General features: G+C 48.1%; 1 protein-coding gene and 1 long non-coding RNA gene across 5 annotated transcripts in view; one reads left to right on the forward strand and one right to left on the reverse strand.

Annotated features, from left to right (window-relative positions):
• Window positions 1–356: 356 nt before the first annotated feature.
• LOC141409052 (uncharacterized) lies at window positions 357–2,459 on the reverse strand. Its single transcript, XR_012427284.1, has 2 exons — window positions 2,083–2,459; window positions 357–821 (listed from the first exon to the last, which is right to left on the reverse strand). It is a non-coding gene; the product is annotated as an uncharacterized lncRNA (long non-coding RNA).
• Window positions 2,460–3,912: 1,453 nt separating this feature from the next.
• Window positions 3,913–14,430, forward strand: part of EMILIN2 (elastin microfibril interfacer 2) — a 62,639-nt gene continuing 52,121 nt past the window's right edge. For 3 of the 4 annotated variants that reach the window (XR_010582916.2, XR_010582917.2, XM_005587088.5), the window contains exons 1-2: window positions 3,913–4,231; window positions 4,718–4,840. Coding sequence is in view for 2 of the 4 variants with exons in the window: in XM_005587088.5 (XP_005587145.3) it covers window positions 4,098–4,231; window positions 4,718–4,840 (257 nt within the window). In the remaining 2 variants the exon portion in view is untranslated. Of the gene's footprint in view, window positions 4,232–4,284; window positions 4,495–4,717; window positions 4,841–14,430 lie in introns of those variants that run through there. The other variant, XM_045377734.3, reaches the window with a different exon arrangement.

Below are 14,430 nucleotides of genomic sequence, written 5' to 3' on the forward strand. Positions count from 1 at the left end.
TGCTTGAGCCTGAGAGGTGGAGGCTGCAGGGAGCCATGGTAGCACCACTGCATTTCAGCCTGGGTGACAGAGCAAGACCCTAGATCCAAAAACAAAACAAAACAAAACAAAAACAGATGAGGGATCAGAAGGGCGGAAAGCCCAGGCTAATCTCATGATTCTTGACCACATCCTAGATGCAAATCAGTTCATCTTGATCAAATGTCCCTGCGCAGATGGCTGGGGTGGGGCTAGGGGAAATGTATTTGCCTGCTGCCTCAGTGATAGTCACCCTCCTTTTCCAACAGGCAATGGAGGGGTGGAGGGGGCACCTGGGTGTGCTGGAGGCCCGAGTGGCTCACCGCTTCCAAGAAAACCATCCCTAAGCACGCACAGAGCCTGATGAACAGCTTATGTCATGATCCACAAGTGAACGAGAGAATGGATTGTATGAATGACCCATTCATAATGAAGTAGTTCTTCCTTGAATTTTTGCTTTAGGTAAGTTGGTCACACAATCAAGGGTGTGTGTCCCAGGTTACTATGGGACACTTGTTTCCAAAGCAGAAGAAATTCCTTCAGATTGTTATAGAAAACATAGTTTTCAAGTGCTCATTTAAGGTAGTTGGCAGCATGGAAACAGTTAATACCTGCAGCTTTCTGGCAGCATATCCACATCATTGTTCACGGCAGGGATCAGAAGTCCTGCCCAATTAGTCCGTTTCTTAATGTGCTGAAGCTCTCTATCCTCCTGAAGCTCTCTATCCTCCAGAAGCTTCCCTCTGTCTTGTTTCTTGTGCAAGGCATTCTGGTTCCTGAGTTTGTTGCATCCCTTCCTCCAGCTGGAAAAGAGAAAAGAAAGAGGGTCTCTTGGGATCTTGGCCTCAAATCAAGAAATAACCTTGCGGCTGGGCACAGTGGCTAACACCTGTAATCCCAAGACTTTAGGAGACGAAGGCAGGAGGACTGCTTGAAACCAGGAGTTCAAGATCAACCTGGGCAACCAAGTGAGACCCCCCCCATCTCTACAAAAAATAAAAAATTAGCTGGGCATGGTGGTGTGTATCTGTACTCCTAGCTGCTTAGAAGACTGAAGTAGGAGGATCACTTGAGCCCAGGAGTTGCAGGCTATAGTGAGCTATGATGGCATACAAAAAGTCAGCCTGGTATGGTGGTGTGTGCCTGTAGTCCCAGCTATTCAGAAGTCTGAGGCAGGAGGATTGCTTGAGCCCAGGGATATCAAGGCTGCAGTGAGCCATGATTGCACCACTGTACTCCAGCCTGAATGAGAGAGCAAGACTCCATCTCAAGAGAAAAAAAAAACCCAAAAAAGTAAAAGAAGAGAATAATAGGCCAGGCACAGTGGCTCATGCCTGAAATCCCAGCACTTTAAAAAGCCAAGGCAGGAGGATGGCTTGAGATTAAGCATTCAAGACCAGCCTGGGCAACATGATGAGATCCCATTTCTACCAAAAATTCAAAAAATTAGCTGAGTGTGATGGCACACACCTGTGGTCTCAGCTACGTGGGAGGCTACGGTGGGAGGATTGCTTGAGCATGGGAGCTGCAGTGAGCCATGATCACGCCACTGGACTCCAGCATGGGTGACAGAGTGAGACCCTTTCCCCCAAATAAATAAATAAATAAATAAATAAATAAATAAAAATACAAAAGAGGGAAGTAACCTTCTGAAAGTCAAGAATTTTCTGTCTTCCCAGGGCAGGCCCACAAAAACATACATGGGCTTGTGTCTGGAGAAAGACGTGCAATGAACATTAGCTCACTTAGTTGACTGTCCAGGAACTCTAACACCCTTCATTGCATGGCAGTGCCTGGAAGCCCTCCAAACACAGGCCCCGTGTCAGTGTGGGCTCACTCATGAATCCTCAGTATTTTTGCACAATGCCTAGCTTGTAACAGATGCTCAGAATGAAATTTATTTACCGATACATGCTATTGATAGCTGATTAAATATAGTACTGTGGTCATCTCAATGAAAAGTTGGTCCTTATACTCTTGGACAACTTCCTAGTATAACTTTGATTTGACAGAAAAAACAGATTGACTTGATCAGCTCAACGCACTTTCAAGTCTGAGATTTACCTGTATCAGAGACACGTTGGAGTTGTTCTCTGCTAGTTGTAGACACACACAACTTGTGTGTTTCCTCCATTTTTTCCCCCTCTTCCTCTTCTTCATTTCTATGCTCTGTTTCTACTCTATGAGTGTTTACCGTCGAGAGGGCGTTAGGACAGGCAGGATAGGGAAGTCACACAGAAAGATACAGATTGGGTTACGAAAGACAGCTTTTTATCCCTTTCTGTTATTTCCCCCCGACGGTGGCTCTTTTGAAGGCTGGGATGACTTCAGTCCACTATTTGCATGATCTTCCGTTTAGAGTCCAGGGACAGATGATGTCCTTACATGGTATAATCTTCTGCTTGGCCCTTGTAGTTTCTGCTTAGGGACTTTTCTTTCATCTGCAAATCAGAAGGTCCAACAACACCATCAAAGAATATTAGAAACAAAATAGACCAATGGCTTCATTTAGTAGAGTAGGAACACAGGAAACGTTTTTATTTTTTATTTTTTGAAACGGATTTTCACTCTTTTTGCCCAGGCTGGAGTGCAGTGGTGAGATCTTGGCTCACTGCAACCTCCATCTCCCTGGTTCAAGCGATTCTCCTGCCTCAGTCTCCCAAGTAGCTGGGATTACAGGCATGTGCCACCACGCCCGGCTAATTTTTTTTTTTTTTTTTTTTTTTTTTTTTTTTGTATTTTTAGTAGAGACGGGGTTTCACCATGTTGGTTAGGCTGGTCTTGAACTCCTGACCTCAGGTGATCCACCCGCCTTGGCCTCCCAAAGTGCTGGGATTACAGGCCTGAGCCACCCCGCCTGGCCCACAGCAAAGCTTTATTCACTTAACAAGTCATGGCCAACAGCGTCTGGTTAGCTCACAGAGGCCACAGTTTATCTGTGGAGTCTGGTAATCATGTCACTCACGACCCTGTACATTAATTAGATGCAGCAGGTCATCTCAAATACATAGCTCTTTCCAACACCCCTTAGAATACAGCACTTGGGTGGTGATTTTATTTAACATTCCAGTACTTCATCCCAAAAAGAAATTGGTGGAGATTAGTGTAACTCAAGAATAGGCAGAAAACATACAAGAAAGTTTAAGACAGATGTCTAGCGGTGCCTGAACTGTTGAGAAGCAAAGGTGAGTAAATGCCTTAGTTTCAATAGAAAAAGAAAGTTCACAGTAGGACCTCAGCAGCAGAGGCTGTGAGATCACCTTTCAAGAATTGTAGAGCTGGACCCCGAACTGCAGCAGCCACTGGGAATTGGTGGGGCTGTGACTTGTCCTGTCCTGCCGCCCCCCACGTGGACTCGGAAACTGTAGATGATTCCTAAGGCAGAGACGGGTAAAGAAAGAAGAGAACCAGCGTTCATTTCCCCCGGACTCTGTAAGTCCATGGAGGTGGTGGGGGAATGGCCGTGTCTTGCCCGAGGAGGAAATCCGAGTCGAGCCCCCGCTCCTCTCCCCGCGGGACTGATAAACGTGTCCCTCATTCGCCCCGGGAGGCTGGCACCCAGGCACGACGCGAGGACAGCCAGACTCGCCGACGGCGGCAGCGTCCCGAGGGGCCGGGAGCGCGCCTGTTGGAAGGTGGGAGGCGGAGTTGCTCGGCATCTGGGAAGAGACCAAAGGAATGAGTAATTGGAAATTCTGTAACATAGACCCTTATCCCAAACCCTTTAGTTCTTCCACCCCAAGCCCCCTGCCGAGAAGCGAAGGGACTGGAGACAGGGAGACGTGGTGGAGGGAGAGTCACGTTTCGGAGAGGGAAGTGAAATAAAGAGGGCGGCACCCGGGGGGACCTGTGCGTCATTGAGGGACCGAGGAGAAGCGCAGGGCGCACGGGGCTGCAAAAGGAGAAGTAGGAACGAGAAGCCGGAGGGGGCGGCCGCAGAGCGCGGGTTGGAGCGCCGCGAAGCGCCCGAGCCTTCTGCCTTCGCGGGCGGCGCCCTGGCCGCCAGCAGCCTTGTGGCCGGTGCCCCGATCCGCCGCGCTCCGGACCCGGGCAGGCGGGAAGCGCCCGCTGCGCGCAGGATGTGGCAGCCGACACAGCCCTGGCCCCGCGCGCCCTGGCGCTGGGCGCTGGTGCTGCTGGCCCTGGGCTGCGCGGGGCTGTGCCATGCCGGCCCGCAGCCCGGGTATCCCGCGCGGCCCAGCGCTAGGAACAAGTAAGTGCGCGCCCCTCTGCTGGCCCCAAACCGCCTACCCCTCCCCGGCCCCCAGTCGAGCCCTGGAGCTGCCCTGCCAAAGACGACAAGCGGCAGCCGGGGGTCTCCCTTGGATTTCCCCGGGCGGCTCCTTCTTTGGGTGACCGCGCGCTGCGCCGCCGGCGCCTCAGGCAGAGCTGACTCCGGGGGCGTGGGCGCAGAGTGTCCCGCAGACCCGGGTGGTCCGAAAACGACTCCCAGGAATTCCAGGAGCCCCTGGGACCGTGAGTACTTTTCTTTCCCGTCTTGGTCGGGTCCAGGCGCGCGCTCTCCAGAGGCGCACCCGGGCACCCTCCGGCGTCTGCTCTGGGAAGCTCCCGCCTCCGCAGAGGGCGACGGCCCTCCCCCCGACCCTTGCTCGGTCTGGGGCTGCCGTCCCCTCTCCCCTGGCCTCATTGTTCTCCAGGTTTACACCGTGCCCTTCTCCCTCTCTCTCCTGCACCCCAGGAACTGGTGCGCCTACATCGTGAACAAGAATGTGAGCTGCTCTGTGCTGGAGGGAAGTGAGAGTTTTATTCAGGCTCAGTACAACTGTGCCTGGAACCAGATGCCCTGTCCGTCCGCGCTGGTGTAAGTCCTGGAGCCGGGGAGCGGGCGGGGCGCGCCCGGGCCGGGGCGGTGGGGGTGGGGTGGGGTTGCCGCGCTGGGCTCCAGTCCTCCCGTAAATCTCTTCCAGATCCGGTGAAAACCCAGCAGCGGAAAAGCGCTCAGAGCGCTCCGCGGGGCACGGGCCACGCTGGGGTGTTTAGGGAGCGTGTGCTGCCCGAGTGAGCGGGTAGGATGCGCACGCCTTGGGAGTGTGGGGTCGCGGGGGCATGCGAGAGGATGAACAAAGCTCCCACTTCCACTTCTGTTTTTTTCCTTTCAATGTTTGTTTCTAACATAAGACAGCTGAATCTAATTAGATCCATATTGTGTGTTCTGGGGCACACAGAAGATTCCAAAATGTATACTGCTAAAGACTTTTCAATGTAGGATTCGCTGAGAGGTTTGGCTAAGTAGTGCTCTAAAACAAGTGAGTTCTGTCCATATGTCCCCATAAAACGGAATCTTCCAATCTTGTAAGATGTCTGAGCTAAAACCTCAGGAACACTGCTTAAAAGTGTGGTTCCCCAACATACCTCCCCGCAACTTAGATTCGGAGATTCGCTAGAGATTGTGGAAGAGAATGGCCGTTAAAGACGGGGAAAAATTAATCATCTCTTTGCTTATAAAGATGTCACCATCTTAAACAAACAAGCAGGAAGCAATGCAATAAAGTACAAATGCCGTTAAATACATGACACTCATTCCATTGTCATCGGGCAAGTCTTTGGGGTTTTGTGTCAGTCTGATATCGGAAGATGGGCCAATGTGAATAAATGGCTGTTGAGGAGCACATGGGATGGCTGAAATTAATTGTTTCCCACTAAGAATAAGTTGTTTGTCTTAGAGCACAGTTGTCATTATAGCAGAGAATAGTCAGTAGGCGGATCTGTCTTTGGCCAAACCAAGGGACAGACTGGAACTTGTACTGCAGGAAACCTTATTCCAGAGAACAGTACATGAGCCTGAAGTCCTGTGGGAAGTGGTTGCTGGGTCTACCCCACGTGGGCTGCTGGAGGAGCTGCCAACAGGGTTCAGCTAATTCCTGCTTGGCAAAAACAAAGCAAAACAGAAACTTAGACGAGGTCCCCACTTCCTAATGTACACTGGAAAATGCTGAAATTGAATGCCCAGCTAGGCTGTCTCTTTGAGTTGGATACATTGTCAGAGAGAGAAGGGACTATCATCCGACCTTAATCTCTTAGGAAGATTGAGACCTCATCGTCTATGGCCAGCAGTCAGTGACATCAGAACCAAGCAAGGTTTTTATACCTTGTGGGAGTGATACAAATTAAGTATTCAACTCCGTTTGAATGCATTTGTTTAAAATTAGAATTGAGTTATTAGTCAGGAATATTTTATTCATCTTATACAAGAACTGCATGTTGTGGCTTGCTATAACCGTAAAACTTACTGGTGACAATTTGGAGATAAATGGATTTTTCATTTCGGGAGGTAATGCATTTTTGTTTAAAAGATGGCTTGTTTTTTGTTTTCTCAAATTATTCTAGCTGCTTGGAAAACCAAAGAATGATTTAATTGTTCTATTTGACCAAAACTCAGTGAAACTTGGTTGTCAGTGGGGAGTGAATCGCCTCCAGATTAACAGGTTAATGCAAGGCAGTGGGAGTGCATTTTTGCCACCCAGTGAGTAGGACAACAGAATTGTTACAAAAAATGACAGATGTTTCTGTTGTTTTATTAAACGAAGCCAAAATAAGTCACCTGGGTGTTTTTCTTCAGTAATAACCATGTAAACAATTCAAGTGCATTTTTACATTTTAAGTACTGTACTGTAAATGTGAAGTTTAAGAAACAAAGACAGACTGAGTTGATGAACTTGAAAATCTTGACCTTAGTTTCAGCAGTAAATTCAGTCTTAACCTTTTTCAGTATCTTTAGGGATGGGACTGAATGGTTTACCTTATTTTTCAACTGAGGAATGCTTCCTAAGGTTTCTTTTTTGTTTGTTTTGTTTTGAGACAGAGTCTTACCATGTCACCCAGGCTGGGATGCAGTGGCGTGATCTTGGCTCACTGCAACCTCTGCCTCCTGTGTTCAAGCAATTCTCATTCCTCAGCCTCCCGAGTAGCTGGGACTACAGGTGCGTGCCACTATGTCCAGCTATTTTTTTTTTGTATTTTTAGTAGAGACAGGGTTTCAACATGTTGGACAGGCTGGTCTCGAACTTGAGCTCAGGCAATTGGCCCGCCTCAGCCTGCTAAAGTACTAGGATTATAAGCGTGAGCCACCGTGTCCGGCCCCTAAGTTTGGAGAATTGGTGGATGAATGAAGACAAAGAAAGGAGCTTTCTTTTTATACTTAACAAGGAGGAATGGCTGTTTCACATGGAATTGCTCAGTTTTTTTCTGAGGAATCTGGAAGCCTGAGTCACCTGGGACCTGTGGAAGGAAAGTTGAGTTTTTTATTATTATTGTTTTTTAGAGACAGGGTCTCACCATGTCACCCAGGCTGGGGTGCAGTGGCACCATCATAGTTCACTGCAACCTCTAACTCTCGGGCTCAAGCGATCCTCCCAGCTCAGCCTCCTGAGTAGCTGGGATTACAAGCACAAGTCACTGCATCCTGCTAGTTTTTTATTTTTATTTTTTTAGGGATGAGGTCTCACTATGTTGCCCAGGCTGGAAAAGAAGGTTCTTCAGAAACTCACCCTAGAGTGACTGAGGGATAATTTGTGAGCAGTGTTGGAAGTACAGGGCTGGAGGTTGGCTGCGATGCTGGAGATAGAAACGCAATTCTGCAGTTGAGAGTGACAGACAGGTTGGCGTCATTGAGACCTTGGCATGGTTGAGCAGAGCTGAGTTCTTAGGAACAGTGGAGGGGAAGGAAGAGGAAGAGCCAGGCAAGGAGAGAGAGTGAAGCAAAGATATTGGTAGAGGAAACCCCATCTTAGAGACTCAGGAGAAGTCCTGGAGGCTTCAGGCTCCAGAAAAGCCATGGGTTAGTGAGCAGGAAGCAATCGTTTCTGCGGAAAGAGACTATTGAGGTCAGTGGGGTGCAGGCATTGTAATTTGTGTGAGATTGAGGGAGTGAGTCATGAAGAAACTTAGTTATGCAGAAAACGATATGATGGGAAAAAGGCTCTGATGGGAAAAAAGGAGTTAGATAGTAGCCAAGCAGGTAAATAATTACTTAGAGAGAACTCTGGGCCAGGCAGGGTGGCTCATGCCTGTAATCCCAACATTTTGGGAGGCCGAGGCGGGAGGATCACTTGAGCCCAAGAGTTTGAGATTAGCCTAGGCAACATAGTGTGACCCCATCACTATAAAAATTTTTTTAAAAAAATAGCAGGGTACAGTGGTGAACACCTGTAGTCCCAGCCACTCGGGAGGCTGAGATAGAAGGATTGCTTAAGGCCAGGAGTTCGAGGCTGCAGTGAGCTGTGATCATGTCACTGCGCTCCAGCCTGGGTGATAGAGTGAGACCCTGTCTAAAACAGAGAGAGAGAGAGAGACAGAGAGACAGAGAGAGAGAGCCCTCTGCCTATCTGGGGACAGAAGTAAAGTAGCCATAGAGAGAGTGCTCCAAAACTGAGGGTGAAACCGCTGGGAAATGGGGTGTGATGGAGGTACTCATTCAAATAACAGGAGGAGGGCTTCTGTGCCTGGCCATGTGGTTGGGCCCTACCAGCCTCCTTAGCTGTAGAGACTGACTGCAGGCCGCAGGTGCCTTGTCAGAAGGATGAGACAGTGCCCCATTTATATGTATGAAAAGCCTTAGATTCCAGATTGTGAATTTGAATATTGTTATGTGAAACCAGGAACAAAAGGGTTTTTTTTTTTTTAAATGATAAGTGGGCATTTTAAGTAATGACTTTTCTAATACTATAAAGTACCTTCTATGTGCCAGGCCCCGTGGTAGGGCTTTCTATTCCATATATTAGTTTATTTAGTTTCTGCAACAGCCCTTCAGGTTGAATGGTATTATCTCCATTTCACCAAGGAGAAAACTGAGATGAGCCATTCCCTAAGTTGCCTGTGATCGTGTGAGGGTAGCCACTGAGCCGCCTGCTAATCCAGGGCTCTGCAGACTGCCCTCTGTCTCTATAGCAATGGGAATGTGCCCGTTTGTTTGTCTGAGTGTGTGCTTTCGGTAGGTTGCACAGTACTCAACTACTAAGAGTATTTACACCTTCTTTCATAAAAGGTAATTCTCATATAAAAGTGTTGAGAAAGCATTTCCATGTGCATTCACGTGTGTGTGCGCGTGCATGCACGTGCCTTTAACCCTCTCGTTACTATGGGTCATTTTCCTATGATGCATGAACTGTCATTTTTCACACTATACAGTTTGGTGGCTTATTTTAATGAAACACTGGCATATTGGACTGTTTCAAGCTGTTATTAGAGAGGCGAGAGTTATCGGATATACTGCATGGACCAGTGAGCTTGACCACTTCAGGACTTCCACACGTATGTTCCCGAGCTCAGCTGCCAGCATGAAACTTGTCACAGGGGAATGGTGTTAAAAGCAGGCTTCCAGAAGAAGAATTTAAATCCCACGCCCTAATGGTTGTGATACTAGTCTTATGTGTAAGTAATTGTGCAATAATAATTCGTTTTTTCTTTTTTGAGATGGAGTCTCGCTCTGCTGCCCAGGCTGGAGTGCAGTGGCACCATCTCAGTTCACTGCAACCTCCGCCTGCCGGGTTCAAGTGATTCTCCTGCCTCAGCCTTCTGAGTAGCTGGGATTACAGGTCTGTACCACCACCCCCAGCTAATTTTTGTATTTTTAGTAGAGACGGGGTTTCACCATATTGGCCAGGCTGGTCTCCAACTCCTGACTTCAAGTGATCCGCCTGCCTCGGCCTCCTAAAGTGCTAGGATTATAGGCGTGAGCTATTGCACCAGGCCTGCAATAATCATGCTTAACACCTATAAAGATTCACCATCACTTAGGAATTTAAGATTGGGATGTGTTCTCTGTCTGTCTCTCTCTCTAGTGCACAGGTACTAGACGTGAGGAGGACTCTGGATCCTCCGGGCCCAGGATTACTTGAACAAAACATGGTTTGTCTTCCCTCAATAAATTCCTAAGGGTGGCTCAATAGGATCTGAGGAGGAGGAGAAGGGCCACCATCCCCTGGGAGATAAGGAGAGGCTGCAGAAGGGCCTGTGGACTCTAAATAGCACACACCTGCAGGCTGGGCATTGACCATTCAGTCCTAATTCCCAAGGTGGGTCTAAGGCTGGTTTTCCACTCCTGAGATAATTGTTTTACTTTCTACTTCTACATTCATAAAGCCAAATCTTAAAAATTTCATTGTATTGGGGAATTTTTCCAATTCTAAAAACTCTTGGCAGCTTGAACAGTCTGGTAGACTCTGCCACCCCCCCAGCCCTTAGGATATTCCCAGCGATCGCCCGTCAGTGTGGTGGATGCAGCCTCTGAATCTGGGCTCTCCGGAGTGGCTGTAAAGGTGGAGAGGTTCTGCCTTGGTCATGGGCTGGTTTTAGGGACAGGTATGTGGAGACATGGAATCGGAGGAGTTGGAATTCTTTGTATGAGGCACTGGGCAGGTTGACATCCGTGGGATTGAGACTGACCGCGGTGGGAATATTTCCTTAAGGAGCATCATGAGAATGTGATGAGCCCCGCCACATTCATTGTTCTCCATTCTTACAGCAACCCTCTGGGGTCATTACCCCCGTTTTACAGGAGGGCAAGTAGTTAGGAAGCAGCAGAACCTGCCTCCAAATCCAGGCCTGTTATTTTCAAACCTTACACTCCTCCCACTCCACACCCAGCAGCCCCGGGAGGTCTCAACCCACAGCCGGGCTGAGCACGCTGAGGGTGCATGTGTGATGCCCAACGCAGCGGGTGCTGCATTGCCAGCCTCCCTGGCGGGGTAGGAAGGCAGGAGGGAAGGGCCTGACATGTCTTACAGCCTCCAATACCCATTGGTCGCGTTTGGATGTACGGCTGGTAGAAAACAGCACGGTCTTTCTTCTCTTTATTGGACTGGCGTTGTTTTCTTTCATGCGTCCCAATTGTCCCACCGTCTCCTGCTTAGCCTGATGGTTTTCGTATTGGAGGCACTGGGAGGCGTCCGGCCCACAGATAGGCTGCGTTGTTGGTGAAGACATCCAAGGACCCCAGAGGTGAGGCAGGACTCTTCCCTCTGAGTTCACTTTGCCTCCAAACTCAGGGCTGAGTTTCTGTAGGGCCCAGAGTTTTCTCTTTCTGACACCACACACTGACGGGCTTATCAGCATCTGGCCACCTCCTCCTCACCCCCTCGTGGCCTGTGTTGTATCTTGGTGGAATTTTTCCTATTAGCTCTTTTTCTAAAACGATCTCATCAGTCGGGGGGAGGGATCTGGGTGGGGCCAACACAGAGCCTGTGCTGCTGAGATAATGCCCGCCAGGAATTTGCAGCAGGTGTTGAGTTCTGTTGAGTTCAGAACACCTCTAATCCTCCTCAGGTTCTGAGGGGAGCAGGTGGTTGTTCAGTTGGAAGAAAATTTGTCTGTTAGGGAATAACCTCAGCCGGGAAATGTGGCTTAAAAACACACACACACACAACATTTGACTGGGCGTGGTGGCTCATGCCTGTAATTCCAGCCCTTCGGGAGGCTGAAGCAAGAGGATCGCTTGAGCCCAGGAGTTCAAGACCGGCCTGATTAACATAGTGAGACCTTGTCTCTACATAAAATAGAATAAACTAGCTGGGTATGGTGGTACATGCCTGTAGTCCCCGCTACTGGAGAGGCTGAGGTGGGAGGATTGCTTGAGCCTGGGAGTTGAAGGCTGCAGTGAGCCATGATTGCACTACTGCACTCCAGCTTGGGTGACAGAATCCAAAAACAAAACAAAACAAAACAAAACCCCAGAATAGAACATGTAAAGCTGCGGGGGTCTGGGGGAAGAAAATGAGGGCTTACATCTTCTAGAGTCCATTTTCTGTTTTCTACATCTCCAGGAACAGAATAACTTTCAGTTCAAAAAGTACCTTTTGTGTAGAGCTTTGGGGAAATTTTTTTCCCTTCAGCTTTTAAACAAAAGTTTCGTCATCAATTGGCTGTTGGGAGGCTTGTTCCTTGGCATCGAAGGTAACTTGGAGTCAGCTGAGGAGGACTGAGCTCGTGTCAGACTCCTGCACGGGAGGGCTGGAATCCCAGGCTCCAATCCTGGAGAGCTGCAGGCTGTTGCTATTTTGAGTTTCTTTCTTTGGGTTTCCATTCCTTATTGGCCCCTTGAGGCTGCTCCCCTAAAATCTCCAGACCTTCCTTTCAAGTTTCTTATTTCTCTTGTTCCTGTCTCCTTCCTAGGTTCCCGGTGGAGGAGATGCTCTGCTTGCAGGGCCCTTTGGCTTTTCCAGAACATTTCCGCACCATTATTTTATTCTTATCACAAGTTCAGCCAGGAGACTAGGTAGGGCTGAGACTGGGGTGGTGGAAAAAGAACTTCATGCTTAGGGGCTACACTTTCTACCTCTGTCCCACAGAACAGAGAACAGCATTCAAAGAGAGGTAATGGCCTTACAAAAAACAGCTTGCTTTTTGTTACAGCTTGTTTTAATTAGGCCCTGTAATTGGTCTTCCTCTGTTCATCTGTTCCACCCACATTGGCACGTGGTATTGGAGTTAAAAACCCTGAGGTAGCCAGAAAAGGGGAGGCAGGTGGGGGCAGGCTGTAAAGCACGGCAAACAGGTGGGAGCTTCAGGGCTGTGGCTTCCAGGTTGGGCGGGTGGCTGGCGTATTCTGGAAGAGGAGGTAGAAGAGTTGGCCTGAAGCTTGACGGCTCCCACCACCAAGCTGTGTGACCACAGGCAAGTCACTTAGCCCTTCTGAGGCACACTTTCCTCACGTCTACATGACAGGGCTGTGGGGAGGAGGCCCAAGGGCGGGAGCACAGCTGACAGAACTTTTAAAACTTGCGCTGTCACACTAATGTAAGGCACACCTAGCAGGCACGTCTGGTGAACACTCACTGTTTTCGTTGTCGGTTTGGAATGTTGTTGCCTCACAAAGTTTTTATCTTTGAAAAACTTTGGGTTTGAAGTTAATGCTTACTGACACATTGGAGAAAGGCTAAAGTGCTCACAATTGAAATCGTTAAATTTGGTGAATTAAGATAATAATGATGCTGACTTGCCTAAGATGAACTTTAAAAGATTAAGTGAAGCTCAGCCGGGCACAGTGGTGTGTTCCTGTAATTCCAGCTACCTGGGAGGCTGAGGCGGGAGGATCACTTGAGTCCAGGAGTTTGAATCCAGCCTGGGCAACATAGTGAGACCCCATCTCTTAAAAATAAAATAAAATTTAAATGTAAAAAAATTGAGTGAAATTCTTAGCGATGACATTGGAAGCCGAGTCAGCAGCGCAGGCTCTTTGCGGGAGTGCACATAAGTGGTTATGGTCAAAGTCAATGCTGCAGTGACCCGTGAGGATTTCTTACTGATTCTGCAGGTGTCTGTGTGCCTGGAGTAGGCCCGTAAAGAAAGGTTAGCTAGATGTTGGATGTTGCTGTGAGTGGTGGTAAACCAGTGCCAATCCCCAGGTGATCTATCCCACAGCCACTGATGTGTTCCTTGAATTCTTTTAGAAAAAAATCCTTCCTCATGTGCCTAATATTAAGATGTTACTAACGTGTGCTGCGTGTACATAATGAAGCAGGTGCCGCATCCAACAGTTACACAGAACTTTATATCCTGTTTTTAAAAATCGAAAACGGATAAACTATACCAGTGGTGAGATTCCTTCTAGTCCGCCACACAAAAGTTCTGATTTATTGTTGGCTGCATGACTTTCTTACTGCTCAGCGTTAACTGCTTCCATCCTTGATGAAGTAGTTTTCTGGGCTTAAAAATAACAAACCACTTGATAACATGGTACAGCTGAGCATGACTTCTTAAAAAGAACCATTTTCCTGGGAGAACCGAGGGAGGAGCCCCTCATTTTCCAACATGACAGCAGTTCACACTGAAGGAAAAATAATGAAATGACTAAAACTAAACATGCCAATAAGTTTTCTTCTTTCCTTCCTGTTTTAAAATGGTGATGGGTGCTGAAACAAAGTAGAGAGCGTTCAAATGAGCCAGATTCCTGGTTCGAAAGTGCTGTAAAAGCAAACGTTTCTGGGTGTGTCACTTAGCAGGATCCAGAAGGACTCAGCTGCCCTTTTTTTTGTTCCACCTAAGAAAATACTAGAAGACGAGGGAATACGCCTAAGAATTACTCTCTGCAGTGTCAGCCTTTCAGGACAATGTATTTTATTATGTGTTTGATTAAAAGAAGTTTGGTTAAAGAAAAACAGTGTAGGTGAAGCTTTTTAAGTCGATCATTTTGATGGAAGAATTTGCTGAGACTTTGCAGCTTTTCCCCAACTTTTCCTATCTCTGTGCACCTTTGTGATTGCACAGGTTCTACCTAATGCGCGGCCTTCCTTAGGTTCTGTTTTACAGAGATTTACTTTCAGTCCATAAGACAAGGCACAAGATGTTTCCCTCTTACTTGAAGTGGTTTCCCTACATCTGCTCGACAGGGATGTTGTGAGAGGATAATGAGGTAAAGACCTAAAAATGTTTTCTAAACCATAGTGGTGACAATGC

Source organism: Macaca fascicularis, chromosome 18 (genome assembly GCF_037993035.2).
Source record: "Macaca fascicularis isolate 582-1 chromosome 18, T2T-MFA8v1.1".
Classification (NCBI taxonomy): domain Eukaryota; kingdom Metazoa; phylum Chordata; class Mammalia; order Primates; family Cercopithecidae; genus Macaca; species Macaca fascicularis.